The sequence below is a fragment of the Pan troglodytes genome, chromosome 2 (genome assembly GCF_028858775.2).
Source record: "Pan troglodytes isolate AG18354 chromosome 2, NHGRI_mPanTro3-v2.0_pri, whole genome shotgun sequence".
Classification (NCBI taxonomy): Eukaryota; Metazoa; Chordata; class Mammalia; order Primates; family Hominidae; genus Pan; species Pan troglodytes.
Window position 1 is genome coordinate 16,431,971 of NC_086015.1, and position 20,860 is coordinate 16,452,830.

Below are 20,860 nucleotides of genomic sequence, written 5' to 3' on the forward strand. Positions count from 1 at the left end.
TCAGGTCAGTAACCTGGGGTCCCTGGGGCTCCCCCATGGGTCATACCAGATAGATAGATTTTTTTTTAATTTGTTGGAATTAAAGTAGAATCAAAGCCTAGTGCTAGCCCAGAATAAGTTATTCAATAAATGCTTGTTGAGTGAATAATCATCCGAAATGATTATAATACTGCCTACCATTCATTGAAAGCTTCAGTATGTGGGAGAATCTGTCCTGGGCACTTTATATACACCCATAATCTGTTTGGATTTCTTGGTAGGAAGACTACATGGCTGCATACATGGTCTTTCATTACCTCCATTTTATAGATGGAGAAAATGGAAATTTAAAGAGGTTAAGCAGTTTGCCGAAGGTCACAGAGCTACTAATCGGTGAGGTCAAGGTTCAGACCCAGGTCTCTCAGACTTTAAAACTGGTGCACTTAACCATTAGACCCTACTTTTTGCGTATTGAGATGTGGAAGCATCTCAATTAATTGCTTCAGTCTTGGAGTTCTTTGGCGGTTATCAAAAACTGCCTATTTCCATATTGCCTCCAGATATTGTAATTAAGAATTTCCAAGGCCAGGCACAGTGGCTTATATCTGTAATCCCAACATTTTGGGAAACCAAAGTTGGAAGATCCCTTGAGCCCAGAAGTTTGAGACCAGCCTGGGCAACATAGGGAGGCTTCGTCTCTACAAAAAATACAAAAATTAGCCAGGTGTGGTGGCGCATGCATGTGTAGTCCAAGCTACTCTGGAGGCTGAGGCAGGAGGATTGCTTAAGCCCAGGAATTTGAGGCTCCAGTGAGCTGTGATTGTGCCACTGCACTCCAGCCTGGGCAACAGAGTGAGATCCTATCTCAAAAAAAAAAAAAAAAGAAAAAGAAAAAAGAATCTCCAGATTATAGTTCAGATATTACTTATTAATATCCAAAGCCCTCCTTAAGACACCATTTTAATCTGTCTAATAAAATTAACACCCTAGGTTTTGAAAATTGCTTGAGGAAGGAGTAGGGCCTGGTGATAGGGCTGAAGACTGGTGTTCTGGTTCTTTAATTTGTTCAGCCAGCAGGTACCTGGAAATAATGATACTGTTTGCAGAACTCCCCACAAAAATGGACAGTCAACTTTAAATAACTAAGTAAACACATCTCTGCTTAATCAGATACCATCTTATACTAGGTTCTAATATAGATAAGTGGTTGCAGAAAAATTTATGAGAGGAATGTTAAATTGTCGAAATACTATCCAGTCCCTTCATTTCTTCCTGCCCTTCAGAAACAAACAGAATAACCCTGATGCAGCTGTCACGGCAGAACACTCATTCCAGTTCACAGAACACCAGTGTTCAATCAGCACTGAGTTTGAGGAGCACCGGGTTTGGGAGTATTCATCTCTCTTCCCTGTCCCATAGCTGCCCTTCAAACTCTTGAGATTGTTCCCAGCTCTAAAATGGAAAGGGTCGTCTTCTCTCTGGAACAAAAGACAGGATGTACTTGCTTGAATAGGCCAGTGCTTTCCTGGAGGAAACTCCGGCTTATGGAGCCTATGCTTCTGCACAGCCCAGTGCCTTCCACCCCCTCTTCATCTGCTAGCATCTACATTACTAGTTAACTGGAGAGGAGACCAAACCCAAAATATTACAAAACATAGATATTAAAAATACTGTGAACAACAATCAGCCCACTTTCTCCCACCTCTCCTGTACCAGCTAAATATTTACCTCCCTCATCCGTAGAGGGTTTTTGGACAAGACAGGCTGGTGCCTACATGGTGAAAGTTGTTTTTCTCTCTTTTCTTGTAATATTGCAAATAAACAAGGATATCTGCTTTCTCTTGAGCAGGACAACAGCCAAAGAGTATTATTGCATAGTTCCTGTCCCCTATCTGGGCTACGATTGTGTCTGAGAGTAATAGCACTTATTTATTAACTGGAAGAAATTTTACAGGCACCTATGTTGTTTCTGCATAGCTTGTGAGGCTCCTCTCTTAGGCCACTCCTCTCACCATGCCCCCACAGCTAGTTGGTAAAATGACTTTGAATAATGACTCGCTTTGAGTTATCTAGAAATGTCCCATTAGTTCACTATTTTCATAACCCCATAGACTTGGTTTGACAAGGGTGAGGTTTATTTATGAGTTCTCAACTGGCACCCAATTTTTAAAAACCACAGAGCTGGGGGCGGGGATAGAATGATGGGGAGGAGATGAAACATCCTAGAATCATCTGATATACTTTAAACATATACATATACAGGCTTTTGTTGTTTGTAAAATATAGAAGCATCTTTATCTGTGACTGGTTGAGAAATAAAATCCCTTCCCCAGCCCAGGCATGGTAGGCTGGGATCATCCCAGTGAGCGAGCAAGCAATTGGATTTGCCCTCAGAGACTGACTATGGGGTCGAATGCTGAGTCATTCCTGTCCCCACACCAGCAGTCCTGGAAGAGGCTCAGTCGATCAGTCAGTGGGCTGCTTTCTGGAGCACTTTATCATTTTGGGCTCTCACAATGTGTGTTTAAACTCTGAGTGACCCCAGGCAGCCTTCCAGACTGGCACAGTTCACCAAGACGTTCAGACAGATCATCTGCAAGTGAGGAAGAATGAAAACCCAGCACTGGTTCAAATCACTCCTAACAGAGGTAGTGAAGGCATCACTCAGTCCTGGAGAAATCTTCGGAGGGCTCACCAGCATCACAAGTAGGTAGACCAGAAGAGGCAGCCTGGCCCAATGCAAAGCTCTGGAATCAGAGGGACAGGAGTTCCAAATCCCCTCTGTCTCTCTTCCTAGATGTGTGCTTGCGGCAATTATTTACCTCTCTGAGCCTTAATTTCCTTATCAGGACCCTGAGCAAACCAAATAACATGATGTGAAGCCTCTGGCACAATGCCTGGGACATGTTCAGCACACAATAAATGCTAATTTTCCCTTTTGCCCTATATGATATGATTTGAAGCAGCGCCACTCAATCCTGCCAGTCACATTGCTGGAAATGCCACCAACAGTCATTCTTAAGATCGCTTATTACAATATAAATACCCCTAGGAGATATCAGCTAATCGCTTTATCAACTATCGCTTTAAGGGGATTAGGTGTGGATTGAGAACAAAACCCAGAAGGAAGGAGATCCTGGAGGAAGGGGAGGGCCTCGAAGTGGGGAGGATTCGGACGTCCTGCGGCCCCCGAAGGAGACGGGGAATGGCAGGTCTGCTGGATTCCCAGCCTTCAGGAATTCCCATGAACTTCTTGGGGACTTCATGTGTTAAGACCAGATTTAGAGAGCGTGCATGTGTTCTGAGATCACAGGTTTTTCTGAGAGACATTGGGAAGGAGGACAGCGGGGGAGTGGAGTGGAGAGAAGTCATACCTGGCAGCTTTTAACTTCACTTACTGCCCTTCATGTGCTGTTGCCATTTCCAGAAGTTGAGGGAGTAAGGAAGGGTAGGAGTTCTTAGTCTTCCCTTATCTCTTCCTTTCCCTCCCCTTATCCTGCCCAGAGCATCGCAGGGTAGAGCCACCAGACGGATTCAGGGCATGGAGATGGCAGGTTAGTGGGAGACTTGGAAGGGATCGTTCTTCCTATTTCAGCACCACCCTTCTTCCTCTACCTCCCACCCCGCATTTCCAGCCCCAGTCAGATTCCTTCTTGGACAGAGAAGGAGCAGAAATGTACGTACATCACTAGGCTTAAGGGGGGACTGCAGACGGCTCCCCTGGTCCTGACAAAAAGGTGGGGAGCAAACCGCATGGCTAGACGTAAATTGAGTGACCTGGAATGACTAGAATGACAGGGGGCCTCTAACCCCAGGGTGCACAGAGGTAGGGACACAAGGGCTTTCCGGGGTCGGACAGAAATCTCAGGTTCCATTTTCACTCTGAGAGACCCAGAAATGACAGAGCCCATGCTCAGTTTCCACTGGTGGTGCTGTTGAGTGGAGGGGCTTTGAACATGGCACACAGGAAAGGGTTGCCCACCCTGTCACCAGATGGGCTTGCGCTGTTTTGTGGTTTGGGAGTTGCATATTGGAGGTGGGAGTGGAGTGTTGAGATGAGGCAAGTTGAGATGTAATCGCTATTTAATGGGCAGATCAAAGAAAACATTGGCTGGTTTGATTTTTATTATGGTTATCCCGCTCCACCATCCTGGCCCAGTCATATATATTATTGTTATCAGGCATAGATAGGGGAAGCAATTAAATGTGAAACTGTTATTTAAACCGGCAAGTGTCAGAATGTTAACCCACTTCAGAGCGAAGGCTCTACCAGCAACATGTGTGTTCAGTGCAGAATGTGCTGGTTACAGATAATCTTTATCTGTTTGTCAAAGCATTTGCAAGATCTCTATTTTATGTCATCCCCTTTCCCTGAAAGCAGCAGTAAACGACATTGCTCCTCAAATCATCCATGGCTCAGACCTCTGATTAATTTAAGCTGGCCCTGCTAGCGTTCTTATAAATCCCCAGCAAGATGCAGGCCCAGGAGTGGAAAGGGGAAAACATCCGGAAAGCAGCGGGGGGCAGGGAGGGGGAAGGCTGAAGGGAAAAGAAAAAGGCTGAAGGGAGCAATAATTGAGGAAGAAAGAATAGGAAAAATATAGAAAGGACCCAAGAAAATCAGAGAAATGAGAGGAAAAGAAAGGTAAGAAGAAAATGAGGCAAGTTTACAGAGCAGTAATGAAAATAGTAATAGCTAATTTACTGTACAACAGACACTGTGCTAAGCACTTTCCGTATGTCCCTCAGTCCTCTAACCAACACTATGGGTTAAATTACCGGTACAGCTCCAATTGTTAAAGTGAGGAAACTGAAGTATAGAAAGGTTAAGGAACTTGCCCAAGGTTACCTAGCTTGCAAAGTTGTAATTCCAACTGCTTCTCACTCAGCTGGTAGTGTGCACCCTTGGCCACACATTAGAATCACCCAAGAGCTATTAAAAATCCTGAAGGTCATACCCCAGGCAAGTGAATCAGAATCTCTAGGGATGGGTCCCAGGCATTCGTTTGCTTTTTTAGGCTCCCCAGATAATTTTAATATGTAGCCAAAATTGATAATCCCTGCACTAGACCAAGCTCCGATTCAAATTTAAATATTAAGAGGACACATGTATAACTTTGCTGAATTATTTTTTCCTATCGGTAGGATGGTGGGAAGGAATTGCTATAGGCCACACCATGATACTTTGCTGAATTCCGTTTAGGCCCACTGTGATTCTGATGGTTGGATCAGAAAAGTACCCTCAAATTCCCAGCATCATTTCTTCAAGGAAGTAGTGAATTGGGGCACCATGGGTTTTTTGTTTTGTTATTGTTCTTAAACCACCTTGCCTATGTGCACTCAACTACAGGAATGAGAACTTGCCTGAAACCCCAAACATGTCTGCATCAGGCATTATTTTTCTTGAGCTCCTGAATTTCTGCTCTAACCAAGAACAACTCAAAAACCTTCAATTTCATAACTGTTGATATGCCACCCACTCCTACTTACACTCCTGACCCCAACCCCATGGAAACTGCCTTTATTCGAACAAACACAAGAATTATATGTTCTAAAGTTCCTCTACCTATTTCATTCTCACCATACGCTTATGAAAGAAATGTCATTGTCTTGAAAACTAAGCCTAAACCCAGAAAGATTAGATGATTTGTCCACAGGCACACAGAAACTAAGTGGAAGAGAAACAGGACTCAAGTCTTCAGTTTCCCAATCCACTGCCTCCTAGAACGTGCCTGTGAACTGAGGGAGCAGTGCAATAAAGGAAACTTGAGAGGAAGCGCAAAAGGAACTTAAATTGCGAAGTGCTGGGTTCCCTAAGTAGCCCTGCCTCCCTCCAGTTTCCAGCCCACACCTGAACTAAGGTCTTTCATTGTCTGTGGATCAATTTACAGCTGCCCTGCAATCACATTTGTTTTGTTTGTTTGTTTGTTTTGGTTTTTAACGCCCTAGGGACAGTCGGTTTCAGATTAGTCTCTATCAGAGAGCCAATAGGGAAAGATGCAGAAAGCCAGGAGAGCAGCTCCTAGAATAGAGACAAAACCACCTGCATTTTTTCTGCCTCTTCTTCAGGAGACTCCGCTGTGGTCATCTGGTTCCCTAATTGAGACACCTCCTGAGAAAATCTGTGCTAGGGAAACACCCAGCCCAGGTGGGCAGATCTCAAGAGGACCAGAACGTTTGAATCTGCTTCAGATAAACCCTCCACTTAACAGAACCAGATCTGGACGAGATGGAAGCTTTGTAGATTTGCCCATAATCCACAGTGCTCTGTAATCAATTCCAGGACTGTGTGGATGGAGACCGGAAAGGTTTCTTTCCCAATTCTTCACAGCCTGGGGAGTAGGGAACTAGTAATTGACTCCAGCCTCCTCGAGTGCTAAGTCCCGGAGTCTGAGTCACACACACTTCCCAAAAGGGCCTTCTAAGCAGCCTACCCCAGCAGAGAGGACCCTTGGCCCTGGCCCTACTCCAGACTCAACTGTAACCTCAGCAAGGTGCAGGGAGAGGATCTCAGGTGGGCCTCCTGGGAACAGTGCCTTTTCAGGCACTAGGCTGTTGGGAATGGAGAGAGAACAGAAAGGTCCTGGCACAGTCTGGGTATTTGGATGGATTTCTGTGGCACAACTGTGGCACCTGGCTTAGCTCAGTAAAGGACTGAGTGTGCATGGAGCAGAAAGGGGAAAGAGACTAGTGGGGAGCTCGTGACCAGTTGGAGGGTGGAGGGTAGGGAACAACCCTGGCAGATCCCTTTTGCCCTTGACTAGAGCTTAAAGACCAAAGGAAGCGTTCTTGTTTTTAAGTAAGTCAGGTGTTCTAAGTTTAATGTTAATATGCTTTTTCAATTAGATGTTTGAGTATATTTCCCCAGTTGAATTATGTAGAGGGAATTACAAATGAGAATACATCTGACAATTTTTGAATTAGAATCTTTGAGATTATCTATTTAGTCCGGTCTGTTTTGTTTAGACAAGAAAATTGAGCCCATTGATCTTAATCAGTTTGCCCAAGGTCACAGAGCTGGTGAGTGAAAGCTTTAGATGTAGAATATGCAATTTTTCTCTGCTGCCCTCCTTCCCTAAACCATCTTGCCTTAACGGAGGCTCAGTCAGGGGGACAATGGGACTGATCTGTAAATGATCTAACTTGTCATTGCAGAAAATATACTTACTCCGTGGCCACAAAATTTCAGCCCTTCAGCCAAGCTTCATCCATCACATCATAAAGAATAACTTGCCAAAGAGGGGTTTGAAAATCCAAACCAGATCCCTCTCCACTCCTAGAGAGGCCAGTTCCATGACACTGCACCGGAGCCAAGTGTTTCCAGCAAGCCCTGATCAGTTGCATGTTAGTCCTTGTTTGTATGATAAACAGGACCTAGTAGATTAACATCATCTCCTCAGCCCAAGGGCTGACCCCAGTGGTGCTGCTCAAGAGGAAGGAGGAGGCTGGGAGCGGTGGCTCCCGCTTGTCATCCCAGCACTTTGAGGGGCTGAGGAGGGCAAATCTCTTGAGCCCAGCATTCAAGAGCAGCCTGGAAAATGTAGAGATTCTGTCTCTACCAAAAAAAAAAAAAAAAAAAAAAAGAAGCAGGTGGAGGAAGGAGGAGCTGCAGAAAGGCTCCAGGAGCCAGTGTCTAGTAAGCAGAGGCCTAGCCCAGCCTGAGTGGTCCCAGCCCAGGAGGGCCTCTCTCGGCACCTGTCTTTAGATGCACGTCTGCCTCTGGCCTTTGAGATGCACACATTCATCAAGCAGGAGGATCTGTAGTCATTAAACCAAGGTGCCAGTCTGGGGCCCAGCCTTCAATGAAGCATCAGTGGCTTTTTCATTCCCATAGAGCAACTGCGAGGAAGACCCCATGCTCCCAGGGGCCCAATTCTCCAGGCCAGGACCAGATCATTTGTTCCTTCTCAGAATCTGAGATCTTTTGCTGATGGTTCCAAAATTGATGCTGAAATCTAAAAAGAAAATTATACTTACTCTGGTCAATGGGATATGTTGGAGACCTGAGAGTGAAAAAAATCAAACTAAAGACCAGTTTCCTTCTTTAATGGAAGAAAAGTAAGAAAGTTAACTTAGAAGAATATTTAGAGTTCTGAAAATCCCACTCTGAGACCACTCTGCCATTTCACATTGTTCTCTTGAGCCTTATCTCAATGGATAAAGGTCACTAGAGTTTATTAGACACAGGAAAACATCGTTTACAGGAGACTTCTTCATTGTGTAGGGATTCTGCCTTCAGGCCTGTTCACCAGCCAGGAGAATTGTGCTTTTTGATCCAGGGCTCTTGGCCAGAACAGCCTTCTCGCTCATTAACTCAGTCAACCAAATGCTTCCTGTGTTTCCACTGGTGGTTCAGAACATAGTCTCTGCCCTCTAATACCTCATGGTCTAACGGGGGAGAAACAAGAAAGTCAGAACTTACAATACAAGATAATAAGGAATAAGAGCAGAGCCTTTGGAACCAGACAGACTTAGATCCAAATGTCAGCTCTGCATTTACTAGCAAGTGGCCTATCTTGGTAAGATGCAACTTTTTTCTCTAAGTCTTAATTTCTCCCCCTGTAAAGTATGACCTCATGGGGTTATTGTGAAGATTAAATGGCATATCGTATATAAGGCCCTTGGCACGATCTTTGGAAAATAATAACCATTCAGTGAATGTAATCTACTAGTATAGTAGCAATTGAGGTGTTTATAGGGTGCTATGAGGGCCCAGAGAAAGGAGATGAGATGAACAGGAGAGAGGAGGGGATACTGTTGAGGAAGGATTTCAGGATGGAATCCCACCACAGGCTGTATTTTGAAGAAATGGTTGAAGTCAATAAGAAGAGTGAAGGGAGGGTAAGAATGTTTCAGGCAGGAAGAATAAAATCTGAATAAGTGCAGAGTCCTGACAGAACATAGGGTGTTTGAGGAACTTGGTATGGAAATAGATTAATATGGCTTAACATGGAGCAAAATGAAACAGAACTGAGACTAGAGGATGACCAGGACCAGGTCATGAAGGACATTAAAGGTGGGTAAAACTCATACCATGAAGGAGAGAAGAGTTACAGTTTTTAAAAGAAAATAAATAGCCTTCAGGAGCTCAAATTTGAAATCAATACGAGATAGATGATCAAGTGAATGTTCTGTCTTCTTGATGAGCCTGACTGAGAAAACCTTATAATCTAACCCAAGGCAACAAACTGAGAAATTAGAAAATAAAACTTAGAGATTAGAAAACAAAAACTGAAACCCAAACTTTTTACTTGGAAATTTAAAAACATGCTTCTATATAACTCTTAGGTTAAAAATGAAATCAAAATTGTAAGACAAGCTGTTTAGAAAAGAACTGAGAGTACTGTTTATCAAAGCCCATGGGATGAAACCAAAGTGGCACTAAGAAGAAAATGTGGAGGCTTCACTGCATTTATTAGAATACAAAGAATACCAAATCAAATGAATTAAGCATTCAACTCAAAAAACTAGAAAAAGAGAAGAAAGTAAACCTAAAGAAAGTTTTAAAAAGGAATTCAATAAATTGAAAACAAAACACACAATTTTTAAAAACAGACTTGATTAATAAAACCAAAAGCTATGTCTTTTTTAAAAAAGCAAAAAATAGATAAACCTTTGACAAATCAGATTTTTTTAATGAGAGAATGCACAAATAAAGAGCTCTAAGAGCTGGGCACGGTGACTCATGCCTATATTCCCAGCACTTTGGGAGGCTGAGGCAGGAGGATTGGTTGAGGCCAGGAGTTTAAGACCAGCCTGGGCTACGTAGCAAGACCCCACCTCTACAAAAATTTTTGAAATTAGTTGGGTGTGGTGGCTCATGCCTATAGTCCCAGCTACTTGGGAGGCTAAAGCAGGAGGATCACCTGAACCCAGGAGTTGGAGGCTGCAGTGAGCCATGATCATGCCACTGCACTGGGCAACAGATTAAGACTCTGTCACAAAAAAAAAAGCATTAAGTTAAGGAGCATGAATAAAAGTAATACATTTCATATTCTAAGACAATATCATCTACAGCTTTATTCCAATATAAATTACTAAAACTTTACCATATAAGTAGTAGAAAGCCTGAATAGATAAAAGCTATGGAAGAAAAATTAAAGATAGTGATAGATTTATCACCAAGCTCAGATGGTTCTGCAAACAAATTCTAAGAAACCATCAGGGAACAGATCATTACTGCGTTGACACAGAAGGCAAACCTCTCAACTTGGTGTATAAGGCTAGTTAACATTGTTACTAAAACAGGCAAAGAATGGCCCCCAAAATAACTCTAAACCAGTATCACCTACAAATACAAAAACTCTATATAAAATATTAGCAAGTGAGTACAAGAGTATAAGGAACTCTATTAATGTAATTCACTGTGCTAGGTTAAGATAAAACCATAACTCTTCAGATATCATAGCTCTTTAGATAGAAAAATGTAAAAGTATTTGATAAAAATTCAACAACATTCCTGACTAAAACAAATTAAAATTTTAAAACCCCTGGAAAGCCAGGAGTAAAACATGTTCTCCATAATCTATAGCAAACATCATAGTTGCTGATAAACCATTAGAAGCATTTCCTTCAAAGTTAGGAATAAAACAAGAATTGCTACTATTGCTACTATTATTTAATCCCATATTGGAGGTTTTAGCCAACACACTATGGCAAGAAGAGGAAATGAGAAAGGTTAATGCTGCAAAAGAAGAAATAAATAAAGCTACCATTGCTGATATAATTATCTATCCAAAAAAAGTAGAAATCCATGATTAAAAGCTATTTGAACTGATAAAAGTTCAGAAAATTGGAATTGTTTCAATATACTAAAATCAATTAGTTTTCTGCACATCAGTGGGGATATATTAGATGTAATGAAAATGAAGGGTCCATTCACAATAGAAGCTATAAAGTATTTGAGAATAAATCTAACAAGATCTACATAAAGAAAAAAGTAAACTGTTTAAAAGTAATTTAAGTTCACCATTTGCAAATTGAACTAAAGAAAAAATCTAAAGAAGAACTAGTGAAAATTGCTTGCAATCTTACCACTCAAAAGAAACCTCTGTTAAAATGTATCAGTATTTTAAAACTGTGTTTTGTCCTTTGGAAATATGCCATATTAAGCAAACATAGCATAAGCAAATTAAGCAAAAAGACAAACCTTTTTTTAAAAGCATATTTGTGAAAAAAGCATATTTGAAGCTATGATAAGAAACTGAGTAGAAGCTATAAAACGTAGATTCATCAGGAAGGAGCAGAAGTTGAAAAGGAGATTTCTGGCTGGGCACAGTGGCTCATGCCTGTAATCCCAGCACTTTGGGAGGCCAAGGCGGGTGGATCACTTGAGGTCAGGAGTTTGAGACAAGCCTGGCCAACATGGTGAAACCCTATCTCTACTAAAAATACAAAAATTAGGCGTGGCGGTGAGCACCTATCATCCTAGCTACTCAGGAGGCTGAGGCAGGAGAATAGCTTGATCCCGGGAGGCATAGGTTGTAGTGAGCCGACGTCATGCCACTGCACTCCAGCCTGGATGACAGAACAAGACTCCATCTCAAAAAAAAAAAAAAGAAAAGAAAAGAAAAGGAGATTTCTGAGTAGAAACATGCTAGCAGAGGAAACTTCATTTGGGGAACAGGATTGTTTTGATGCCATGCTCCATCAGCTGACCACACAGATTCCATTCTGGCCAGAAAAAGGCCCTGCAAAGAGCTCTGATCATTTTGGTTCTGATTCCATCCTTAGTTCTTACCCATTATCTGCTTACCCTTCCTCCCCACCTATTTAAGATACAAAGCAAAACAAACCAAAAATACAGATGAGTTGCTTGGTAGAGCTGCCTAGGCCTCCAAGGTGGGGCCCAGAGGATTTTTTGACTGAACCCCCTGTTGTGTTTTCCATATGTGCTTCCCCAGACCGCCCAGGTTTGCTGAATGTGAAGCCCATTGAAGACATTCAAGACAACCTGCTACAAGCCCTGGAGCTCCAGCTGAAGCTGAACCACCCTGAGTCCTCGCAGCTGTTTGCCAAGCTGCTCCAGAAAATGACAGACCTCAGACAGATTGTCACGGAACACGTGCAGCTACTGCAGGTGATCAAGAAGACGGAGACAGACATGAGTCTTCACCCGCTCCTGCAGGAGATCTACAAGGACTTGTACTAGCAGAGAGTCCTGAGCCACTGCCAACATTTCCCTTCTTCCAGTTGCACTATTCTGAGGGAAAATCTGACACCTAAGAAATTTACTGTGAAAAAGCATTTTAAAAAGAAAAGGTTTTAGAATATGATCTATTTTATGCATATTGTTTATAAAGACACATTTACAATTTACTTTTAATATTAAAAATTACCATATTATGAAATTGCTGATAGTATTTGAAGACTGAGTCTTGTGTGTTTCCCACCCTAGCCCCCAGGCTTTCTTTTTTACCCCTTTTCCTTCTCCCCTCCCTCCCTCCGTCCCTCTCACTCTTCCTCCCTCCCTTCCCTCCTTTCCTTCTTCCTTTATTTTTCTTTTCTTTCTTAGACATTTTAAAATATGTGAGTGGAACTGCTGATACACTTTCATTCTCAGTAAATTAATTTTTTACTCAATTTACAACTTTTCGGAACTCTGCATCTGCTTTAACAATCAGAACTAAGAAGGGAAGGGGAACTTCAGAATCAGAAACTGCTCAGAGCATGTGTTTTGTAGCCTGGATGTGCTGATATGCAGCATATCCCTGGGATTACCCAGAATTCAGTCTTCTTCCACAATCCTAACTGAGATTTTCACGCACCACCAGCAGCCTACTCGTATACTACCTACTAATCAATGCCACTGCGCACCCACAGAGCCAGTGGCCAGCAACTGAGCACTGCTAGAAACTCTGGGGAACACAGAACTTTTTTAAGATTTGGTATCTGCGCCAGGCATGGTGTCTCAAGCCTTTAATCCGCACACGTTAGGAGGCCAAGGTGGATGGATCGATTGAGCTGGTCTCTTGTTCGAGACCCTGTCTCCACAACAGTTTTAAATATTAGCCATGTGTGGTGGCACACACCTGTAGTCCCAGCTACTCGCAGGCTGAGGCGGGAGGATTGCTTGAGCCTGGGAGTTGAGGCTGCAGTGAGCTGTGATGATGCCACTGTATTCCAGCCTGGGCCACAGAGTGAGACCCTGTCTCTAAAAAAGATAAAAAAGATTTGACACCTGCCAAAAAGAATTTACCAATTATAAACTGAGGAGAAAAGATTAATCTTTTTTCATACAGATTCAAATACCCAGATGAAATCACATGCCAGGTGAATGGTAAGAGTTTGTAGGAAGTAAGATGAGTGAAGATTGGAATCCTAGAGACTGAATCTGTGGATTTGCTGAAGAGGGCCTCAGGGAAGTGTTAGACTGGAATAGGTAGAGAGGAGGAGAAAAGACATTCCAGAGAAGCAAAATAACAGGAACACAATGAAAGAAAAAAAAACTGAGGGAGAAGAGCTACTTTCTGTTTTCTCCTTCTGCAAGGCAGTTTTGCTGTGATTATTCCTGTCCTCCTCCTTGGGACCACTCTGTCCAGAGATCTCTTTTCTGAACTGAGAGGCTAACTGTCCGCATCATTAATGGAATGCTTGCCTCCCAAGCAGATAGATTCTAAGTTCCCTGAAGGCGTGACAGTCTATTCATTCTTGGCACAGTGAATAGATTCGTTGATTCAATCCACCAAATTCACTTGCATTGGCTACTCATGAACTCATCATACTATGTCTTTGAAGAATGCCTTACGGGGTGTCTAAGGGAGAGAATAGAGTCATGGGTTCTCCGTTTCTGTTTCTGACTGGGCCAATAAAGCCCCTTCCTCATCCCTCTTTTCCACTTACCACTAGGGACAGAAATTAAAAACCATGGCTTCAGGCTACTAAAAGCCTAAACCAAACCAAATCAAACCAAACAACAACAACAAAATAAGGCAGGTTGGACAAGCTTACGAGTGTAACCAAACTATCTGGAGGCGTCTGTTGTGCGGGACGCTTATTTCCACTGACCTAAATTTCCCTGCCGCTTCTCCCTTAATTTATCTTGCCTTAGGATATTTACACTCAGGAGACATAACTGCAGACTTGAGGTTTTCAAGCCAAAATATCAAGAAAGACCTGTTCATCTTTTGCTTAAAAATAACTATATCTCCAAAGAATCAGGTTATAGAAGTGAGTACTGACCCCCGCCCTAAAAATGTAGGATTCCTAACCCTTCAGGAGAGACCTTTCTGAGCTCAAGCCTTTAGAATGACAGATAGACAAAGACTGAAGCCGTTGTCTAAGTAACACCAAAACATTTGGAAGGAAAGTGACAAATTCAGTCAGTCATATGGCTCTTTTTTTTTCTTCCTTGATGCCAAACATCAGGATATTTTGAAACTTATTTTCAAACACCCAGATGACTGGCTAGAGTCTTCTGTGTAGAGAGCTGATGGTCAGGGATCTCTTGGAAGAGAGAATGTACAGGCCGTAGACAAGATAGAGTCCACTTCTGAGGCGCTCCCTTATTTACAAGCTTTCTTGAACAAAAAGTCTTTCAGCCCCGCTGCCTGGTCTCAGTTCCCACCAGCGCTCCGCAGCCCATCCAAGCCTTTCCACATTATCGGAGCTGTTGCTGCCAATGGAAGGAGGAAGAGAAACGCTCTCAGCTCTCTGGCACTGGTGGTTAGCATTAAATGGCTTTTAAATCCTGGCAGCTTTCAAATTCCCATCTCTGACTTTTTCCCTGTGGCTTGGAAGATCATTTGCTAAATATTTGACAACACTTTATATTCAGCCTCCAAAGCTCCTGCTCCTTTCTCCCTCTTTCTCTCCCCCAGGATGAATCATAAGTTAACGAATGTGTCATCAGTTATTCATAGTACTTTCTCTGGACACAAACACACGTAGGGATGTGTGTTAATAAAAATAGGAAGAAAAGTAACTTTGGTCAAGAGTCAAGAAAGGGTTTCCAGGCTCCCACAAGAGCCCTCCCCCAGCACCTCCCTGGAACGGGCTCCCTTTTCCTTCCTCCCGCTGTGTGTGGAGCCCAGGAACAAAGAGGGGACGCACAGAAGAAACAAAGCTGCACACCCTGTTTCTCCAGCCGCCATAAGAAACTAGGCTGGCCTGAGTTTCTGGCTCCTTTTTTACAATGTGGGTGCAGAGCAAGGAGTCTAGGAGGCTCAGGGTCGGAAGAGGTGGCAGCACTAGCTGATGTCACATAGCGAATTTCCAACTAGAGGAAGCCAGAGGGGCAGCTTCACCACCTCCACTGAGGGGCAAAGAGGGAAGGGGACAGAGGCATCTGTGGCGGGCTTTCTTGGTGGCTTCTGGACTCCAATGACTTTTTCTTGGCTCCCTCGAGGCTAAAAAGCAGGTATTTTCCTGGACAGGTCCTCCTTGCTTGACATCACCCGCTGACCGTGTGGTGCTGATGGAAGGAGCTGGGTGAGAGAGGGGCTGGATGTTGGCCTCTGGATACCCATTCCCTTGGAAATACCTAGTGGAGATGGGCGGGTGCGGGGCTCCTAATTCTACATCCTGAGAGAAAGAACCAAAGCTCATTTCCACCATGCCCATCCCCATTGCTTTCTGGTCCCCCTTTTCCTACTCATTCGCTCCAAGAGTTTGGGTTATGAGACAGGAGGACCAAGATGCCTGATGGTCACTAGGTGGCCCCCTCCCTACCTTCTGCTCACCCCCTCATCCTGGTTCTTGACCTCAGCCCCTGGCTGTCTCTGCGTCATGAATGTTGTTGTTACTTGCACGTCTCCACCCTGACCGTGGGATTGCACCTGGTACATCCTCCATTTAACACCAACTGAAAAGAAATAGCAGGGTTTTAAGAATTCAAAAGATCATACAATGTCCCAGAGCCCCACCGCATTCATTAAACACATAGTCCATACTCCAGTCGTGTCTAGCAGGTTATGATGGTGACCGCGACTAGGCCCTGCTCTCAAGGGGGGCACAGTCTGTGGATAAGTAGTCACAGCTCAGCAGACGCAACAAGTGCCTAGAGAGGTGAAAGGATTTGCAGAGCGTGTGCATAGGCCCAAGAGTGTGAAATTCTCCAAGTGTTCAGAAAACAGCCAGGTGAGGGGCATGGCCCACAGCTCCCAGGCTGAAATGTGGATGTGGCCAGTCAGCGGCAAATTGTGGGAGCCTTGTCCTCCCTGACGAGGAGCTCTCTCGGGCTGTGTTGGTAGCAACTGGGATCCGGGGATGCTGCCAGGCAGAAGAGAGACATGGTCAAATTTGCAATTTGGAAAGTCAGCGCCCCGAAAGTCAACACTCCCCAAAGTAGAAATTCTCTCTACAATGCTCCCTACCGTTGCTCATATTGCCCCAAGCTACAAAGGCCCTCTGCTTCCAGGAGCTTCGTTTCATCTTCTTAATCTAATTCATGGAGATCTCATGGTCATTTTTATCCACATATGTCAAAGCCTGCCTGTCCCATATCTCATGTCCAGAAAAGGCCTGCATTGGTCATAGACCTCAAGAAAATTAGAGGCTGGGCACGGCGGCTCATGCCTGTAATCCCAGCACTTTGGGAGGCTGAGGCGGGCAGATCACCTGAGGTCAGAAGTTCAAGACTAGCCTGGCTAATATGGTGAAACCTCGTCTCTACTAAAAATGCAAAAATTAGCTGGGCATGGTGGCGTGTGCCTGTAGTCCCAGCTACTCAGGAGGCTGAGGCAGAAGAATTGCTTGAACCCAGGAGGCAGAGTTTGCAGTGAGCCGAGATCGCACCACTGCACTCCAGCCTGGGCAAAAGAGTGAGACTCTGTCTCCAAAAATAAAAATTAAAAAAAAATATTAAAAACAAAAGAGATTATTATATAAGACACTTAGAACTGTGTGTAGCACACAGTATGTGTTCAATAAATAGCAACTATTATTGGAGACGGCACCCTGGGGTGGAATGCAGAGTTACGCTGATTTGGGTTAAAAGTCTAACTTCACAGCTATGGTTCTAGGTCCATATGGCTTTGGCCAATCTCTTAATCTTTCTAGGCCTTAATTGCCCTCATATGTAAAATGAGATAATATCCACCTTAGAGGGCTGTTATGAGGCTTAAATGTAATAATGGTTGTAAAACACTTCACACAGGTTCCCGGTACATCCAAACCAGTCCGTAGTGTTGGCTGCGGGTAACGTTATTGCCGCTGCTGTTAAAGTGCCCCACCTTTAAGGAGGCATTCTGGGCCCACGGGACAGGTCTTCCTGTGCAAGTGTTCTGGACCTCACCTGAGGAGCCTGGAAACTCAAAGCTGGGATTGAATTTGGCATTTGGCAGTAGAGTAAAAATACATTCTCTCAAAAGATTTTGCCTCCAATCTATAAGGATTAGGAGAAAAAACAGTATCTGAAAGATAACTGCTGTGTTCTGATTTAGAACACATGCTCAGGATGAGGCTACAAAAACATTCTCTCCCCAAGTAGTGGGACTTTTCTCTTGTGACTTACACTCCTAATTTTAGACTAATATTACATAGTTGGAATTTCCAGAGGGGTTATAAAGAATAAGAAAATTGCTAATTTGAGTCTGTAGGGAGTGGGTTGGGATATTTTCATCCCCTCCGGAGCTGTGTAAATATGTTCCAGGCCAAAAGTTCCCAGGAGAGTGTCATTCCTGGGGTCTATTTAGTGCCACGGGCTTGACTCAAGGAGGATCCTAGTGGCTTCCTGCAAGAGTTGGAAAATTGTGATCCCCTGGCCATTTTTCCACAATACTGGAAGCCGGAAAGTGTAGGTTAGAGCCCCCATTGTCCGTTTGAGACTTAGCTCTGCCATTTTCTATGTATGTGGCCTTGGGTAGGTCACTTTCCTCTCTGGGGACATCATACCTGGCCTGTAGAACTATCTCAGGAAATTACATCTAATTCCTTCATGATGAGTGGGCCTCAGTTTACCTAGCCGTAAAATGGGAATAGCAGCACCTACCCTGCATGTTTTATAGAGTAAATGAAAAAAAGCAGGGCAAGCCTGATCACTACTCTTTACAGATAAGAAAGGCCCACAGAGGTGAAGGAGCTAGGCCAGAAAAATGGAGAGGCAGGGCTGAGGCTGGACCTAAGGCTTCCAGAGGCCCACCCCGGCTAGGGCTCTTTCTTGGTATGCTGTGCTGTCTCCAGAATAACCAAAGACAGTGTTGCCTGGTTGGCAGAGCAAAAGCGTTAGGGCAGGAAAGACTTAAGTTTGACTTTGGTTCTGCCGCATACTATCTGTGCAACCTTAGGTAAGTTGCTTCCTGTCTCTGGGCCTCAGTTTCTTCATCTAGTTGGTGAAGTCCCCAGTTCCTATCTGATAGAGTTGTTGTGAGAATGAGAGGTCATAAGTGGATGAAGTGCTTAAGTCCCATAAACTATTAAAATCTTCAAAAGACGAGTACCTCCAACCTCACAGGATTTGCTAGGAGCTCATCCTGGCCAGGGGACATTGGTAACCAGCATCCACCACCAGAGAAGAAATCATGAGACTCTGCCCATGAGGACCTGTCCAGTGTTGCCTGGGTCTGATAGGGGTTTGCAGTGGGACTTGGGAAGTCACTTTCTCAGAGCCTCAGTTTCCCCATCTCCACAGTCAGAGAGCTGGTCTGCCCTTCTAGCTCTGATATCCCAAGGCCTTGGGGGCCTCCAGGGGAGGCTGGCAGGAAGAAAGAGCCCTCTCTGGCTGACCCTCGGAGGCCTGTGTTCTCTGCTGCCTGTGCTTGCATTCAGCCCTCCTAGCGACCTAGGCCTGGACCAGGCAACAGCCAGCACTTATTAAAGGCCTGGGGCTGGTCCAGCCACCTCCAAGGGGAGGGGAGGGACACCGGATGGATGGCTGGTTCCCACCCAAAGCCAAGCTGCTCAGAGAGGGGCGTTGTGCTGAGTCAGCGGGTTGGCAGCTCCTGGCCCGGGGTCTCTGGCCGCCTGAGCCTGCCAGATGGGCTGGAGCCAGGAAGGCCTCCGAGGAGCCGGCGTGTTATCGATGATGCTGCCGCTGCTGCCACAGCAGTGGGAAACGTGCCCTGGAAAAGCCTCTCCCCAGCCAGGCCTCCCAGGGCTGCAGGGTGGGGGACGGTTGCTGGGGAAGGAGGAGTTTTAGGAGTTGCCTCCTCTGTCAAGATTCTAGCCAGGGCTGCCCCCCTCGTGTCCCCTGTCTCCCCACGCTGTCACCTCACGATAGCAAGTATTCTCCAGCACCAAGTACAAGCTTTACTTATAAACTGCTCTCTGTCTGCTGAATCCTTCCACAAGCCCGGTGAGGTGGTTTATGGGTCAGGATCCCAGCAGGGGGAAATGGCACACTCAAAAGAGACCATTGAGGAGCGCGTCATGCAGAGACTAGATTCAAAGTCGTGGGAGGGTTAAATGAAGGGAAACCAGGAAAGGAGAGTGAAACATGCCAAGGCCGGCCTCCGCAGAAAGCCTTTACCCCCCACCCGCCCAGCTCTAAAGGACAAGCGAAGAAAAGGTGACACGACCTCCAGAGGGCTGCAGGCAGAGAAGAGGCTCCCCTCAGGAGTCGCACCCCTAACACCAAGGAATGCAACCACTGGTCACTCCAGCATGGCCAAGAGGAGTCCTTTTCTCCTCTCAACCTCCTGCCAAAGTCTCCCGTTGGCCAAGTCCAGCTGGAAGCCAGAGAGCAAAAGAGCCAATGGATACCATGCGTGCGATTCAGCCTCCTGGAGCACACAGCCTGGTAGAGAAGAGTGGAGGGGGCATCTGAGGGGCAAGGAGAATATTCCGCACAGGTGGACAGTATTCTCAAGCCCATGATACTCAAAGGGAAAGAGAGAAACTGAACTCTGAGGTCACAGAGCCATAACTCCATTCTAGGATTCCAACTTAGGTCCTCCTAGCCCCAGAGCCATGGTCTTTCCATTACATGAGACCTGCTGCAAGAGAGGACCTAGGAACCACGGCAGAAGGAAAGGGAGCTTGACTCATTCTGCATCTCCTTACGTCCCTAGCCGGGGTGGGTGCTTGCAGCTGGGAACCCGGTGCGACCCTATGGGGTGCTTCCTGCATGTTTCCATCATGTTCCCTGGAGATGTGAGGAGTGTAGTCTAATGCAGCCCACGCAGGTTTTCCTCTAAAAGTTAACAGGAGCTTTGTCATTTACTCCTATATATGTAAATACCTTATATATAGATATTATATATATTTGTAACTTTAAAATTAATGTATAAAGTATCATTTAGAAGTTAAATGACTTCATTTATTTCTACCTACCCCAAAACTTTGAGAAGAAAAAGAGTCCCCAGCATGGAGCACTACATCTTTCCTATGGCTTCGGGTGCCCCTAAGAGAGGGCTGTGTACCCCACTTTGAGAGGCACAGACCCCTCTTGTCCTTCAGGGAGAGAAGTTCCTTGCCCAGCATCTCCTGGGTAATAGTCAGACTTTGAGTCCCGTGACCCTGCTTCTTGCACGGTGGAGACAAAGGAAATCTGGCCAAAATGGAGCCCAGGAGACAGCCTGAAAAGGGAGAAAAGGTCACTCATGGTCAGCCTGAGAGGAGGGAAGAGGAAAAGATTTGAGCTCCGTGTCAGCAAATGCTCACTGACATTCTCTGTCCCCAGCTGTCCCCAGCTGTCCCCGTGCTCTGGGGATACATAGATAAGCCTGGCATGACTTGGGTCACCAAAGAACTCACTCTCAGGGAAGAGATAAACACAAACGCTGGCAACGACAAGACACCCGACAGGTGCCAGGAGTGGAATGGCTCGGAGGCAGGCAAGCGGGTTCAAATCCCCCACGCAGCCATTTCTTAGCTGTATCACCGTGGGCAAGCCATGTAACTGTCTAGGTTTCCTCTTTTATAATTGGGCAAGCTCATACCTACTTCCTGAAGTTACCGTTAAGGAATGAGATAGATGAAGTACGAGAGCACTTAGCACGTAACC

General features: G+C 44.9%; 1 protein-coding gene across 12 annotated transcripts in view; it reads left to right on the forward strand.

Annotated features, from left to right (window-relative positions):
* The window catches only part of PPARG (peroxisome proliferator activated receptor gamma), a 146,605-nt gene extending 134,066 nt beyond the window's left edge, over positions 1 to 12,539 (forward strand). For 8 of the 12 annotated variants that reach the window (XM_009444919.5, XM_016940491.4, XM_016940490.4 and 5 more), the window contains one exon: positions 11,883 to 12,532. In XM_009444919.5, the coding sequence (XP_009443194.3) occupies positions 11,883 to 12,130 (248 nt within the window). In that variant the 3' untranslated portion in view covers positions 12,131 to 12,532. Of the gene's footprint in view, positions 1 to 11,882 lie in introns of all 12 variants that reach the window. The other 4 variants (XM_063806609.1, XM_063806610.1, XM_016940489.4 and 1 more) reach the window with 2 other exon arrangements.
* The last annotated feature ends 8,321 nt before the right edge of the window (positions 12,540 to 20,860 follow it).